Source organism: Carex rostrata, chromosome 26 (assembly GCF_964058835.1).
Source record: "Carex rostrata chromosome 26, lpCarRost1.2, whole genome shotgun sequence".
NCBI classification, from domain to species: domain Eukaryota; kingdom Viridiplantae; phylum Streptophyta; class Magnoliopsida; order Poales; family Cyperaceae; genus Carex; species Carex rostrata.
In genome coordinates this window covers 4,396,284-4,411,024 of record NC_135943.1, presented here as the reverse complement: position 1 = coordinate 4,411,024, position 14,741 = coordinate 4,396,284, and the positions used below count along the sequence as shown (strand labels likewise).

The window sequence follows — 14,741 nt, the reverse complement described above, 5'->3', positions numbered from 1 at the left end:
TTTGTACGTAGCTTTATACCTAGTTATAAACTATTAGTTGGCTTGAAAGTCATCGCAACTCATGAATATGTTTGCCTCCTATCTAGTTATAATTCCGTGAACAATAATTTATAACCACTATGCATTGCTTAATTATGACATATTCCAACATTTTAATTTGAATAAGATTATCTATATTTTGCATCTTGTTCTCTTATGGATTTCCATTTGTTGGAAACGATTTCTAAGCCATCATTGTTGCATTAGAGAAAAAAAATTGTTTATAGAGGCCACCGATTAAATTTAGTTCCCATATTGCAAAGAGCCAAAGATTCTTATGCCTCATCTGTAATTTGGGTGTCATATTCTTCCATCTTTCAAAAAAACTAAAACTTGAAGAAGATGTTGTTTATGATAAACAGGTTGGAGTGAGAATCGACAAATGTGTTTATTTGACAAGCATATATTGGTAAATCTTGGCCTCAAATACATGCCTGAAACTGATACATCTCACAAAACGACTCCAATTGAAAATATTTATGAAATTGCCCTTGGAGATGACGGTGTGTGTGCAAACAGACCCATGCAAGGGAGAAAGAGGTGTGAAGACCACAAAGGTAGAAGAAAAGTTGAGACAAGAAAGAAGAGATTAGTAAGCAGCAGCCTAGGATGTGACATTGAACAAACATTGGTACGATTAGCAAAATTGATGGGCCTATTTATAAGAAATCCCCTGCTGTGGGGAAGAAGAGATGTGATGTTCACAAAGGGAGAAGAAAGATTATTAAACAGATTCTTGTTCTCATATATTACTTTCAATTTGTTGTTTTAGTGTTAATTTTTTTTTTAAGAGAACCGTATACCAATTGTGAGGAGACATTTATTATTTTTTTGCAGTTGTAATAAACATAATCCCAGATAACCAACCCAACTATTTTTTTGACGGATCAACTAATATTACTATATTACTCTAAAATTGATTTTTTTTTTTTTTTTTTTTGGTATATAATTTGCACCCCAAGGACCAGCAGCAAAGAAGCAAAAAGTGATTTATCTTGAGAAACAAGTGAAAAAAATATACCTGACACTTCTTTAACGCATCTTTTGTTAGTTGGGTCTTAGGAAGCTAATTAGTGGTTTAGTAGTACTACATGCTAGATTCCAGACACTACTAATTTTGGGATAAACACAGTTATATATGCATTCAAATTAAACTCTTAACAGAACAGTAATTCGGTACATTTATGTACCACACAAGCCAACACATGTTAACCTCCACAAACTTAAATGAGTTATAAAGGAATAATGGTTCCAAGTTTGATAAGAGATGCCCAATGGGGCATTATGCAACTCATAACCTCTTGATTAACATGTTGACAAAATATGCAATTATTTCAGAAACATTAATCAGAAAATAATAAACTAATCCCCATTACCAGAACTATGAATTATTGGGGCAACAATTATCCAACTTGTCTTAGAAAAAACTGGGTAAATTAGAATCATTAAACAAGCAGGGTTCCAAGCATAACAGTCACTGCCTCACCACGGATGCGCACTCTCTGAGATTTCTCATCCAATTCCACATACAAAACACCACTCCTTGGTGAAGCCTGAAAATACAAAATTATGATAAATACATCCAGTACATATTTCAAAGTTTGGGTGACATTTTGATGAATATACCCCATTGTAACATATGCAGGGGCGGATCTAAAGCCATTGTATCATATGATTTTAAAATTTTAGTTATGTATACTAAAATTTAATTGAATTTTATTTTTTTGGAATAATTTATATAGTCCAACCCCATTATAAATTATCATATGAAGTAATACACAAGTTAGACAGTTAATGAATGGAGTACCATGAAAGAAGTAAAACTTTGCTTATTCAGCTTTTTTTTCCACAATGGCGCCAGGGCACAGTGCACACTCCCACACACATGGTCCTACATGGAGAATAACAGAGATTAAATACTGAACGCATGACAGCATAGATCTAAGTGCACAGCCATAAAATTGAAAGACAGATAAATTATATATCCAAAACAGAAGTAAGACCTCATCAAATCCAAATTTGGGGCAGAAGACTCGGGTGAAAAAGTCAAATTCTGACCCGGCAGGAGCTGGTCCTGTGACTATAACTGCTCTTTCCTCACATTTCTTAATTTCCTCAAAATTTGGTTGCAGCATCGCAACTTCTTTTCCTGAAGAGAGCTCTATCTGAGAAATAAAATTCCAAGATAATGCTTAATCATCTAATCAACTGACAAGAACAATAGAAGTACAAAAATATAGGAAATCGAAGCAACTATAAAGTATAAATAGCATAAATCGAAGTACCAAAAGGTCACCAGCAGATGTTTTCTGAAAACTAACAACAGACACGCCATTCAGAGTCTCATGAAGTGATGTTTTAAGTACATCACCTTCAACCATAGGAACTACAGGGAAGTCTAATTCAACAAAGAACTTCTCGTCACCATCTTTCAATGTAAAATCTGCTTTAGATATTTTCTTGGCAGTTACAGTTCCAATATTTGCAACAAAGTTGATGATATCATGTTTTACAAGGTCTGATGTGAACAGGAAATGTGTTGCTGCTACTGTTCCATGCCCACAGAGATTAACCTAGGAAGAAGCAAAGTGTTATTGCAGTATATAGTACAATATATGTTAATTGTACAAAGACAATAATGGGGCTCAGTAACATTATATTCCAGCTGGTATATACCAGTATCATGCAAGATGCATGATGGCATTTCTTCCCTAAAATACCTGGCTTAATTGCCCTGACCAGTGTTTCTCAAAGAGAGGCAGATCCTCCCCTTTGGTTCATGGTGCACGCAAAAGAGAGATGAAGACAAGAGTTGAATTTCAATGGTATGGCCTGGTAGTAGTTCTGGTTTCTTCTCCTACTTCATGTTATCATAGAAATTCACCGGCATGGTGATCTAGGTGTTTACATCCTGAACCCCGACAAGATACACAGGGATAGTGATATCACACAGGCAACTCAGTGGAATCTCTACAGTGAGTAAACACCGGTTAGCCTCTAACCATGTAGAGGCTTCTCCGGGGTCGGTGGTTCATCATTGAACTATAACATGTGCATCGTGTTCTTTCTTGATGGCTCCAATTAATACATAACATTAATCTCTCGGTGCACACAAAGCATTCAGTGAAAGCTGAATGAAAGTTTCATAGGTATATTGGAGGGATACTTAGAAATGTTAAAGGGATTGCTCAGGATGGGTAGTTGTACTGGTAGTTGTAGAAGTTTCAAATTTCAATACCTACCGGGTCTTCATTCAATTATACAGTACAGTATGCTTTGACTTTCAGGGATACTTACAAATGTTTTTCTGATAGTGGTTAGTGTTGTATGTTTGACTTTATGGAAATACAGGAATGAAATCTGCTGTACTGGTGCATCTGTTAAAATGAATAGAAACTTGATTTTTCTCAATATATTTGTTCTTCAATATTGGCTAGGCAATGTTAAAGAAGGGATTGCTCTTGCAACTCAAAACTGGATTCCTGGAGAGATGAAGAACATCCCCCTGCAGGAGGTGGCTTATGGGGCAACTTATCTGACAATGGGTGATGAAGGGGATGAAGCTAGTGGAGATGGTGCTGATGCTCATAAAATCATAAATCATAAAAAAATAGTAAAATTTTTTTTCCAAAAATAGTAAAAATTGGTATTCTACAAGTTCACTATATAACCAATTTATTGAAATACTTAGATTGAAGTTTGAAATTTATACAATAGATTTTTTAAACCGTAGCACGGAAGATCTTATGCTATCCATAGCACCTAAGCCTTACTCGATATATAAGTATTTTGCTTAAGATACCTCAACAGCTGGGGTACACCACCATATACGAAACCAAGGAGAATCATCATCATGTGCATCTGAAACGTGTCGAGAAAGGAAGGCAGTGATAGGAGTGTTAAACTCTTTGGCAACCGATAGCATCCATTTTTTGTCCACCTCAGCATTCTCTTCCAACAGACACACTGCTGCCGGGTTTCCCTTGAAAGCCTCAGCAGTGAATGCATCTACCTGAGTTGTACAAAAGAAATGTTCATAGTATAGTCAAGATGTACATATTACTATGGAAAGAGGAGTTGTTGAGAGAAGTACAGACCACTGCATACTTGATAGCTCGTTGAGGCATTTTAACAAACACCTGATATATGTGTGGTGCTTTTAAAAGTGTGTAGTTGTTGCTGTCCCAATTGATTGGAGAAACATTGATGAATTATATAGACCCATATACATATTGAATAAACATTGATGAGTTGGAGGTAACATATTGATTGCGGAATTGCTAGAGAAGTTTTCATGTGGAATTTATTGGTGGAAGTCTCCAAATTGTACACTCTCACCACTGGTTGAATAGAGCTTGTGGTCAAATTTGGGTAGGTACTGAGAATAACCAAGGCCATTTGTTATTTATTAATACTATTTTATTTACACAATTTGAACCAGAGTTACTTTGGTAGCAACTTTAGTATCCAGTTTGGAGTCTTGTGCCACACTTTGTTGGGTAGAAAATGCTGGAGAATTTTATATTTATAAAAATTATTATAAAATAAAAGAGCAAACAAAGTATCTCGTTTTGTCGATGCATAAAAGAATTGAATTGATAGACTTTTTACCACTTCAAATTTTATATCGGTAAATATTCTACCAATTCAAAGGTTTTCTTTTTTCCAACTTTGGAGACCGTTTTCTTTGTTGATAACAGTGTTGTAGATAATGTTTGTCGGATGGACGGAATGGTAATTAATTAATATGTTTGGAGATAACAGTGTTGTAGATAATGGTATGTGTTTGGAGACCGTTTTCTTTGTTAAATTAATTAATATGCAGCTAATTAATTATAATTTTATGGATAATTTTGTGTTTTAATTAAAGTTATATACATATACTTATAATTATTAAAAATGATTAATTTAACACATCAAACTTATCAAATAAATTTATTTTAACTTAATTAATAAAATTTTATGAAATTATTATTTAAAAAAAAATAGATAAAATAAGACAAAGTATAATACATATAAGTATATAACATATAAATGTAGAAAAAAAAAATATAAATGACCAACTAATTAGTTGTATAAACGAAAGCGGACAATTCTTAACGATTTAATTACCATCAATAACTAATCGGTCAATTAGTCAGACTAAACAATTGTTTTTTACAACAATGGTTGATAATACTTAATCCTTTATCCACCGAAATTTTTAAAAATACCATTTTTTTTAAATTATTAAACCAAAACACCAATTTCGGTTGGAAATTATATTTTTCGCATGGCCGCTTCCCGGGAAAGCAGGCACTTGGAACCGGGCCGCTTCGGGGGAAAGCGGGCACTTATTTGGGCCGTTTCTGGGCCCAGCGGACTGGGCCGCTTTGAGGGCCAGCGGTCACACTAATTTTTTTTTCTTCTTTTTTGGAAATAGAATTTCTTTTTTTTTGTATTAACATATTAGAAATGTTGAATATATTTCTTTGAAAATAGATGAAATACAATATAATTTGATTTATTAGAAAGACTGCAATAAATAACCCGGATCAATATTTTTCATGCCGGATTTTTCACAGCCGTAAGAAAAATTAATATATTTCTTTATGTGTTATTGGAAAATAATAAAAATACTTAGATTCTGAGTTATTGATCCCGTTCAAAATTCACTTCTAGTTAATACAAAAAATATTATGATCCTTCTAGTACATTTAATTTTTAAAAAGTTGTATCTATTTTTGAAAAAAAATAAAAACTTTAATTTATTTAATGATTGTTTTTCAAAAATAATTCTCAAAATAGATATAACTTTTTATAAATTAAATGTATTAGAAAGATCACAATATTTACTGGATTACCTAGAAGTGACTTTTGAACCGGGATCAATAACTCAGAATCTAAGTATTTTTATTATTTTCCAATAACACATAAAGAAATATATTAATTTTTCTTACAGCCGCGAAAAATCCGGCCTGAAAAATATTGATCCGGGTTATTTGTTGCAGTCTTTCTAATAAATCAAATTATATTGTATTTCATCTATTTTCAAAGAAATATATTCAACATTTCTAATATTTTAATACAAACAATAAAAATAAAAATAAAAATTCTGTTTTCCAAAAAAGAAAAGAAAAGAAAAAAAAAAAACAAAATCAATGTGGCCACTGGCCCCAAAGCGGCCCAGCCCGCTGGGCCCAGAAGAGGCCCAAATAAGCGCCCGCTTCCCCTCGCAGCGGCCATGCGAAATTTAACAATTCCAGTCCAATTTGGTGTTTTGGTTTATTAATTTTAATAAAATGGTATTTTTTAAAATTTCGGCTCTATCCATCAAGGTTTAAAAAAAAAAACTACTTAATCCTCTGTTAACTGTCAAATCAATGCAAGGACGCGTAATTTTTTAATTGGTCAATAGTCTTATTATTTTTTAATTTTTTTTGGAATATCAGGTAGTCAATACACTTGTCAAATCAATTCACAGACCGATTCCTTGTTTAACCAAGACCGGTTCCTTGCTTAACCAAAAGAAGAGTATACAGATGGGAAATAAATCTGCTGTTATTCCAAAGGAATACCAGCAACCTGTTATTCAGATTCCAATCGTTTTTAAAGTTTTTTATATGCGAATCTCAACAAATATTTTTTTATATATAAATTTCAAGGAAGATCAACGGTTAAGATCTGAATAACAGGTTCCAGTTATTCCTTGAGAATAACAATCGATTTATTTCCATACAGATGAACAAAAGAATATAAATATTTTTTTTATAAGAAGAACGTACTTTGACCAATTTAAAATTCTACCGTTCTATGTATTGAAAAACTGAAATACTATTTTTCTTTTTCTCTCTTATTTTATAATATTATCTATAAATAAAAATTCTCCAAATGCTGATGTTTACCATATACATATACAATTATTGATCAGTTTTGTATTCCATTATATATATTACTTGATAGTCCATAGGGAATGAGGTTTTTTATTTATTTTTGGTAAAACGCTCGTAGGCTTTAGATTAGATCATGAACATTCAGTACAACGATATTACATGATTAAGCAAGCAACACTCAGAGAGTGAGTATGTAAATTACATAAGCAACTCTTTGTAGTCTAGCTAAATTGGGCAGTTGGTGAGCCTGTATACTTTGATCCCTCTGAATATATTGATGGCCCAGTTTGGCCTTTCCTCCTGAGACATATATCAGGTAAAAAGAGTTTAATTCGGTAAAAATTCGGTAAAAATTCACAAATTATTCAGGTTTAATTCGGTAAAAATTCGGTCAACCAAATAATTCAGTGTTCGGTTCGGCATCACAAAAAAAAAATGAATTATTTGAATTTAATTCGTGAATCTTGTAACTATGCTTGTTGGTACTTTTGTTGTTTCTGGTATTAAACTAGAATCACTTTTGGTCTCCCAGCATATCACCAATAGCGAATATTAAAATTATTTAAAATTGAACGTTACTAATATTTGTGATGAACACTCAGGAGAAATACATTTCGAATATGTTGGTGTACATAAATAGAATCTCGTTATTTTAGTAGCACTTACAAAAATGAAAATGCAAATGTTAATTACAATAATATTTTGTGATATGATGTTGGAGACAACTGAAAAAAATTATATTTTGAAATTTCTAAAAAAGTACATATTTTAAAATGTTGTATTTACAAGTTAATATATTAAAATTTGTATTGTATTGATGGTGTTACAACACAAATTGGGTCACCCTTTTAATTGTCAACATGTCTTTTAAATCTGGTTTATGCACCCAATTGGACCAAGTTGATTAAATTTTTTTCCTGAAAAAAAAAACAATTCAAGATTTTTTGCCACTAGTTAATATAATGATCATTCCTAGTTAATTCAATGTAAAATTAAAAACAGGAACCTAATATTTCATTATTTAATTTTTATTGTACTAACAATTTTAGATTTGTAGTTGGTATAAATAAATCTGTCATTGGTAGATATCTTCTGGTTGGAATATTTTAATTGTATTTTGATAATTTCATACGTACATTTTTATGTAATTAATTTTTTAATTTGTGTTTTATTACTAATTAGATTGTCTATTAATTTATTTATATATTTTGTATAACTTATGGCGATCATTCGCATTATTAATCCTCTATATTTAATTTTTTTTAATATTTACACCACATTAGTCAAGTATGAAATAATAATAGTTTTTGTTAAATCTATACCATTAATTTAAAAATATATATAAAAAAATGTTATTACTTTTTCAGCCTGGGACTATAGATGGCAATTGAGAGTTAGCATTATACAAACTTTATCTTTATTATTAAACATTAGTCATATTCGTTAAGATTAACAAATAACTAATGAAGAATGAATAATCAATTGAATAAAATGAATGAATATAATATAGTTTGCATAAATAGAAAAAAATATGTACATACTACTTTAAATTAGGATATGTTCATAATATCATAAAATATAACCAAAATATTTGTATTTGATCATCTCAATGTTTAAAAATATAAATTACTAATTTAATAATACTTCTCGAAATATTGCATACATAAGCCTTATCATCATTAAAAACAATTTATGCAATTAAATAAATAATCAGAAGATTACCATGCACAGTTTTATTATTATCAATCTTGAAACTACTAGTTGGCTTTAAAGTCATCCTAACTCATGAATATGTGTGCTCTTTTAAATGCAACTAGCTAGGTATAACTCGGTAAACAAATCATTTACCAATATGACAATATCCTTTGCTTATTTATTCCTGACATATTCCCACATTTTTTATTTTAATCGTGATCGGGATTGTTGGATTAAATGTCTTTAAACTTTCTTTCACCTCTTTTAACTTTTTTAGTCGCTTAATCTTACTAAATATCAGTTACTTAACAGAGATTAAGATCATTCTCAGCAATTTGTTCCCAGAGGCCACCGATTAAAATTTAGTTCCCGTATTGCAAAGATTATTATGCCTGATCTGGAATCTGGGTGTCATATTCTAAATAAGCAGATAATGTAGCCAGTAACTGTGAACTTAACATTTTGCCACGTGTCTGCTCATTGTGTATTCTCCATAGCTTCATGGCACATTTTCTCAGGCCGGTGGATTTGTTGCCACGGTAAGACATAGCTTCATGTCAGATAAAGAAAGCAACAGCAGCAGTCTTCTGGGTGCATGGAGAACCACTAAAGCAGTTTCTAGGGGTCACCCCAGGCTATGACTCTCCTGCTTTGCTGGTACTATTCTTCTTGCATAACGGTAGAAATATGGAATACTGACCGACTTATGAGTTCAGATCCAGTAAAGTAACCCAACCTTTGAGTTTTGGATCGGGACCGTCCGATTCGAATTCGTGATAATCTATCCAAAGTAGAGCACACACATCTCAAGAGATGAATTCGAATCGCGAAACAATCTAGAATATTGAATTCGAATCGGACAGTCTCAATTTAAAATCCAAAGATTGAGTTACTTTAGGGGATCCGAGCCCCCGACTTACAAGGAGGATCCGGCCCCCGACTTACAAGGAGTAAATAGTTTACTCCCTTAATTGGCTTGGCTTGGAGGATGACATTGATAAAAGTTAATAAGAAAAGAACAAGGTCGTTTCTTTCTTTGCTTGATGTAGAATTTTTTTATAAACCATAATTTTAAAAAAGATTTTTATGAAACCAACATGATTATTTTGTTTTTTACAAAATCATAAGAACTGAAATGTTATTTGGGTCCAAAATTTTTCTTTTAGAACCGAAATGACAATTCGGTCCTAAATATTTTCAAAATTTTTCAATGTATTTTTTTTTTGAAATATGTGAAAACAACTGGGACCGAAAATAACATCTCGGTTCATATGATTTTGATAAGAAAAACAAAACAATCAAGTTGATTTAATAAAATTTATTGTTTTATTTATGGTTTCTAAAAAAAAAATTCCTTGATATATGCTCGTCAGCATTTGACATCTGCTGAAAACACTTCAAGCTGTATCAATCACCATCTCATTAACAAAACTACTTGAATAAAAACCAATCCCATCAAAATACCCAAGTTGATAGACTGTACTACTGTAGATGGAAATATATAAAAAGTGAAAATTTGCTAGAGTTACAAGGCATTCAATTCCAGAACCCATAAAGTTTTTTTTGATATATTCAGAACCCATAAAGTTATTTTCAAAAATTGGTTGTATTTTCTCTAGCACAAATCATCGGGTATCCATGTCAATGGGTCCTGGACTGACCCCTTTGAAAGAAACCCGCAATTTCCTAAGAGAGGAGCTCCTCTTTCCATTCTTCTCTGTCATGCCGCTCACGTGTACTGTATCTTTTGCCACCTTGCCAAGTAGGTCGTACAATGCAAGATTGAGGTTAGAGCGTGTCATCTCCTCTAGAACTGGAGGTGCTTGCATGTAAAGATTGTTGCCTCTATGAGTGACACTGGCTTTTGACATGAGTACATCAGGGTGTTTCTCCAATTTTTCTATGAACTGAAGTGCAAAAAAATTAGCATAAACACCACAGTATGTTTAAAAAGGTACCTACATAATATGAAGAATGACTCCAGAACTACCAAACAACTATTCCAAAGATCAAAGAAGTCATAGTACCACAGAAATCCGATACTAAATTGAGAAGATATATCTGATCCTATAGAGGAATATATAATAAAAAGTAGTCTCAGGTGGTCATTTTCTTTGATATGAAAATTCCGATATTTTGGTAATTCAGGAGGTCAAGATATCTTGTGTAGCACCATTAAATAGAAAACACACACCCCTGTGTCTCCCCGACTTATTCTCTAGCAGTAACAAGATAGAATACTCGTTTCCAACTTACTCGAGTGAGGGGCAGTATGGGAAATTATGGAGAAGATGGAAACAAAGTTTAAAAAGACAGGAAATTCCCATGCTTTATAAAGTTGCATGATCTCTTCAAGTTTTTGCAAGGTTAGTTTTCCTTTAATAAACAATAACAAGAACAATTTTACCTCAGCAAGAGTGACAGAAGGTTCAATCTCAATGAGAGTACCGGGCCCACATACCAGGCAATCTGTCTCTCTAAAGAAATCTGTTACTTTTATATGAGCTCCTTCTTGACCATTGTACCTAAAATAACAGTATCATTGACGTAAGAAAATAAAAAGGAAACCTCTTGGAAATAATACAAGATATTCAATTGCTGTCGCAGATTCAGAGAACTAAATCACAATTCTGTCCAATAAGGTCCAATACTAGTGCATTACCAGTACATACAGGGTAGTACGGGCCAAGGCAGGAGAAAATTGTTTTTCTTCAAATTTGTGGGGCTTCAACAAGTCATCTCATACAAGTTCCAAAAATAGAAAAACACTTACGTCATGTAATTGGATAAAGTTTTGCTACAGCCAGAGACAATCTTCAAAGCTTCCAACGCACATGCAGCTGATACAATTGCATTGGTAGAAGCTATGGCAGGTATTATATTCTTAACGACTCCCTGTTTATAAGCAATTCAAGCAAGCATTTCAGTCCTTGAACTGAAAAGTACCGGTTTAGTTAAGCACTGGTACCTATGAAGAAGTACCGGAAGTGCACAGCTGTACACGACAGAAAATAAAACTAGCATCCGAAAATAAGTTTGGTGTACCTGGGTCAACGAATAGGTTACTCCAGGAATGCCGAAAAGCTCAGCCCTCTTTAAGGCCTGTATGACAAGAACATAACTTGAATTAGAAGCAAGAATGGATAAATGAGTAACAGTGAATTCAATAATTAAAATCACAAAAATGGTAAAAATAAAGGGACCTCATCATAGACCCACTGCATGTGATCAGGATTGTCAGCATCAAAAGCTTTCCCACTATGCGCCTGAATAATAGAAGCAAAAAATTCAAATTTCATAATTAAGGCTTCTATCAAGCTTCAAAATTAACCAAAAACAATATTATGATGATTTTCTGATTATTACCAATATTTTGGGTGCTTAACAGTAGAAATGTGTTTAGTTATGATTTTTTGACTGGTTTTGCAATCATATTATTAGTTTCTAAAGAGGCCTTGTGGATGAAACACAGAACATGAAGGGACAATGTATCCAAATTGGTTGCCAAGATAATTTAAAAAAAAAAGGGTTAAATTTTGAGTTGAAAACACAGTTGAAAGATAAGGTAACATACCTCATCCCATTTGATGAGATGGGCGTACTCGATACAATGTGCAGGGGTTCTAGGCGTCTCCGCAAGTGTACACAGAGGAAACTTGACCTGAGGTGGGAATAGCCATATGTTGCACTCAAAACATGGGGTGGTACCAGGCATAATCACTCTAGCATGCCCCTTGAATCCCTCAGTACCACCATCTACCATCGGCTTCACTGTCTCTGGTACTGGGTTGTCATCAGCATCATACTCTGGCAATGTAAGAACCATTGAGGAACTAAAATTAGGAAAAAAAATGGAAAACTTTCAATGTGAATAGTATTCAATATCACTGCTTCTTTTAAGAAAGGTCTGCAAATTAAACTGAGTATGCAGACATTTTGCCAATAGTTTGTTCACTTAAGTCACATTTAACCCAATTAAACATCAAGCCAATTATAGCTCATTTTGCATGCACAAGTTAGCCTAATTTAGCCTCACAAACCCTAATTGTGCAATTCAGCCCTTACCTGTCCTCGGCACAGTTCAACCAACTAAACCTCAATTCTGCAATTAAGCTTTCAAGTAACTCTCAATCACATGAAGGAAAGAATGCACGACTCAATTTGCAATTAAGACACTTTAACTATTTAAGCTGTAACAAACCCTAACATGAGCGTTAACTTAATCCAATTAATCGCAACTAGACCCAACTTCACAGTTAAGGATGACTATACTCCACTTTTGCTTGGCCACTGCTTAATTGCACAACTTATGCCTTTCTTTTCCTAAAGTTAGTCAATTGTAGCTTAGTTTATCCTAACCCCACTAAACACCAAACAAGTAAATAAAAGATAAAAAAATCAGATACAACATCAAATTTTATCCTGGTAGGATTTATTATATAAGTAATGAGAATGGACTATAAATTACCAAGAAAACCACAAGCAACCGAATTTATATAACTCCTAGCCTCAATTGAATCAAGGCCCAGCACAATTATGTCAAAGTTGCTATAGAAGTCGAGTTCTTTGTCTTCTATTCTCCCAAAGTGTGGTACAATATTGACACCACTGACCCGTTCCATTACCCGTTTTGCAGCTACCTCAGCCTTCGACTTCCCCACATCTTGAAGCCTGTTGTTACAATAGAAAATCAGGAGCACATAACCATAAAACAATGAACTGCAGTAGCTATTGAACAGGTGGTATGGACCAGTATGGATTTAGTACAGACCATATCACAAATTTATTATTTTAAAAAATTTGAGTTTCTTGTTAAGAACCTTATAGGCCAACTTATTTAATCCCTGTTACCAAACTAACGACCTTGTTGAAACAGTTTTTTCCAGTGCTAGAACAAGGCAGTATGTCTACACTTGACACAACTCATCCAGGACCAAATCAAAATAACCTCAAAACATTGGTACTCAAATTAATTTTAACTTGAAACTTCCTCAAAACAAAAGAGAAAAGGAAGAAAGAAAGTTATACCTGAAGAGGAATTGACGATTTAGATTGGAGACCTCAATGGTATCCATGTCAATGACATCGATGTTTTTGAAACCAGAAAGAGCAAGGTCTTTCAGTAATTCACAGCCAAGACCACCAGCTCCAACCACTAGTACTTTTACATACTCTCCTATATCCTCTCTCAACTGCATTATTTTGTCATTTTAAGGTTTTTTAGTGTAATTGATGCACCACATACACCCTTATTATATGCTCTTTGATATATATAGTGCAAGCAAATCCAACCCTAATTCTTGTCTTGCAAATTGATAAAATTATAATGGAATTTTTCCTATAGAATTTATTTATTATTTGAAATCAAAATAATTTTGATACAGGTTTCCATCTTGACAGTGATATGTTTTGCATATGTAAATCCGAGAAAATAAGCATAAAATATTTCACAAAATGAATTCTGAATTGGCCCAGGAGTGTGCATTTACCTAACAAAATTGTACACTAAAAGTACTACCAGATCAATACCGAACCAACCAAACTCCAAAATCCAAATAACAGCCAAATCAGAGAAGTACCATATATTTTAGTTTCTTCTTATAAGCTCTAATTATACTTTTTAAATATGATCACCCACCCAGTTCATATGTTCTCAACTTCTCATAGCCATTTTCACACCGAGGTCTTTGAATTTTTTTATTTAGGTTTGATTATCCATACCAGAGCAAAAAATTCACACACAAACTACCATACTCTAGAAATGAAGACAATTTGATTCACGGATTCAACCAAAAATTTGGATGCTATAAACCCTAAACCCTCTAATTAGATATCAATGGGGGGAGAGCGGAGAGCGAAGAAGAAAAGGGAAAGAGAGCTGACATTGGGACGGGGATCGAATCCAGCAGCGACGAGGTTGCCATGGCGAGATAGCAACCTGTCGACATCTTTCCATCTTCCTTCAGTTGCTACCTCGGCCATTATTCTTCTCCCTCTCTCTCGTACGCAGGCACCGGAGTAAAGACTAAATTAAGCTTTGATTTAAAGAAAAAAGAAAAAAAAAATAAGCTAAAAGAAATAGGGAATTCCCTTTAAGGAATGGGGGATCAAGTCCTCATTGGACCAAATACTGAT

At 33.2% G+C, this 14,741-nt stretch overlaps 2 protein-coding genes across 3 annotated transcripts; both read right to left on the bottom strand.

Annotated features, from left to right (window-relative positions):
• Positions 1 to 1,245: 1,245 nt before the first annotated feature.
• On the bottom strand, positions 1,246 to 4,300 carry LOC144544378 (uncharacterized). The gene is made up of 6 exons (XM_078292883.1): positions 4,137 to 4,300; positions 3,842 to 4,051; positions 2,325 to 2,612; positions 2,043 to 2,204; positions 1,847 to 1,930; positions 1,246 to 1,592 (listed from the first exon to the last, which is right to left on the bottom strand). Exons 1-6 carry the CDS (start codon positions 4,164 to 4,166, stop codon positions 1,485 to 1,487), a joined length of 882 nt encoding a protein of 293 aa, XP_078149009.1. The 5' UTR covers positions 4,167 to 4,300; the 3' UTR covers positions 1,246 to 1,484.
• A 5,748-nt stretch (positions 4,301 to 10,048) lies between these two features.
• On the bottom strand, positions 10,049 to 14,675 carry ECR1 (E1 C-terminal related 1). 2 transcript variants are annotated; one of them, XM_078292938.1, is made up of 10 exons: positions 14,490 to 14,640; positions 13,635 to 13,798; positions 13,075 to 13,277; positions 12,181 to 12,413; positions 11,810 to 11,872; positions 11,652 to 11,708; positions 11,380 to 11,501; positions 11,014 to 11,131; positions 10,196 to 10,513; positions 10,049 to 10,165 (listed from the first exon to the last, which is right to left on the bottom strand). In XM_078292938.1, the coding sequence occupies exons 1-9, from the start codon at positions 14,586 to 14,588 to the stop codon at positions 10,232 to 10,234; spliced, it is 1,341 nt and encodes a 446-aa protein (XP_078149064.1). In that variant the 5' UTR covers positions 14,589 to 14,640; the 3' UTR covers positions 10,049 to 10,165; positions 10,196 to 10,231. The 2 variants fall into 2 exon arrangements, with proteins under 2 accessions (XP_078149064.1, XP_078149063.1); XM_078292937.1 differs by having other exon boundaries at positions 10,049 to 10,513; positions 14,490 to 14,675.
• Between the last annotated feature and the right edge of the window lie 66 nt (positions 14,676 to 14,741).

Bases quoted from the DNA above. Each gene is read 5' to 3' on its own strand.
- LOC144544378 (XM_078292883.1), bottom strand. From the start codon at position 4,166: ATGCCTCAACGAGCTATCAAGTATGCAGTG. The intron at 2,205-2,324 runs GTACTTCGATTT...TTTATTTCTCAG, and splicing joins CATCTGCTGGTGACCTTTTG to ATAGAGCTCTCTTCAGGAAA. The intron at 1,593-1,846 runs GTACTCCATTCA...TTGTATTTTCAG, and splicing joins AAAGTTTTACTTCTTTCATG to GCTTCACCAAGGAGTGGTGT.
- ECR1 (XM_078292937.1), bottom strand. From the start codon at position 14,588: ATGGCCGAGGTAGCAACTGAAGGAAGATGGAAAGATGTCGACAGGTTG. The intron at 12,414-13,074 runs GTAATTTATAGT...TTACATTGCCAG, and splicing joins GGTTGCTTGTGGTTTTCTTG to AGTATGATGCTGATGACAAC. The intron at 10,514-11,013 runs GTAAAATTGTTC...TTTGCACTTCAG, and splicing joins CTTCTGTCACTCTTGCTGAG to TTCATAGAAAAATTGGAGAA.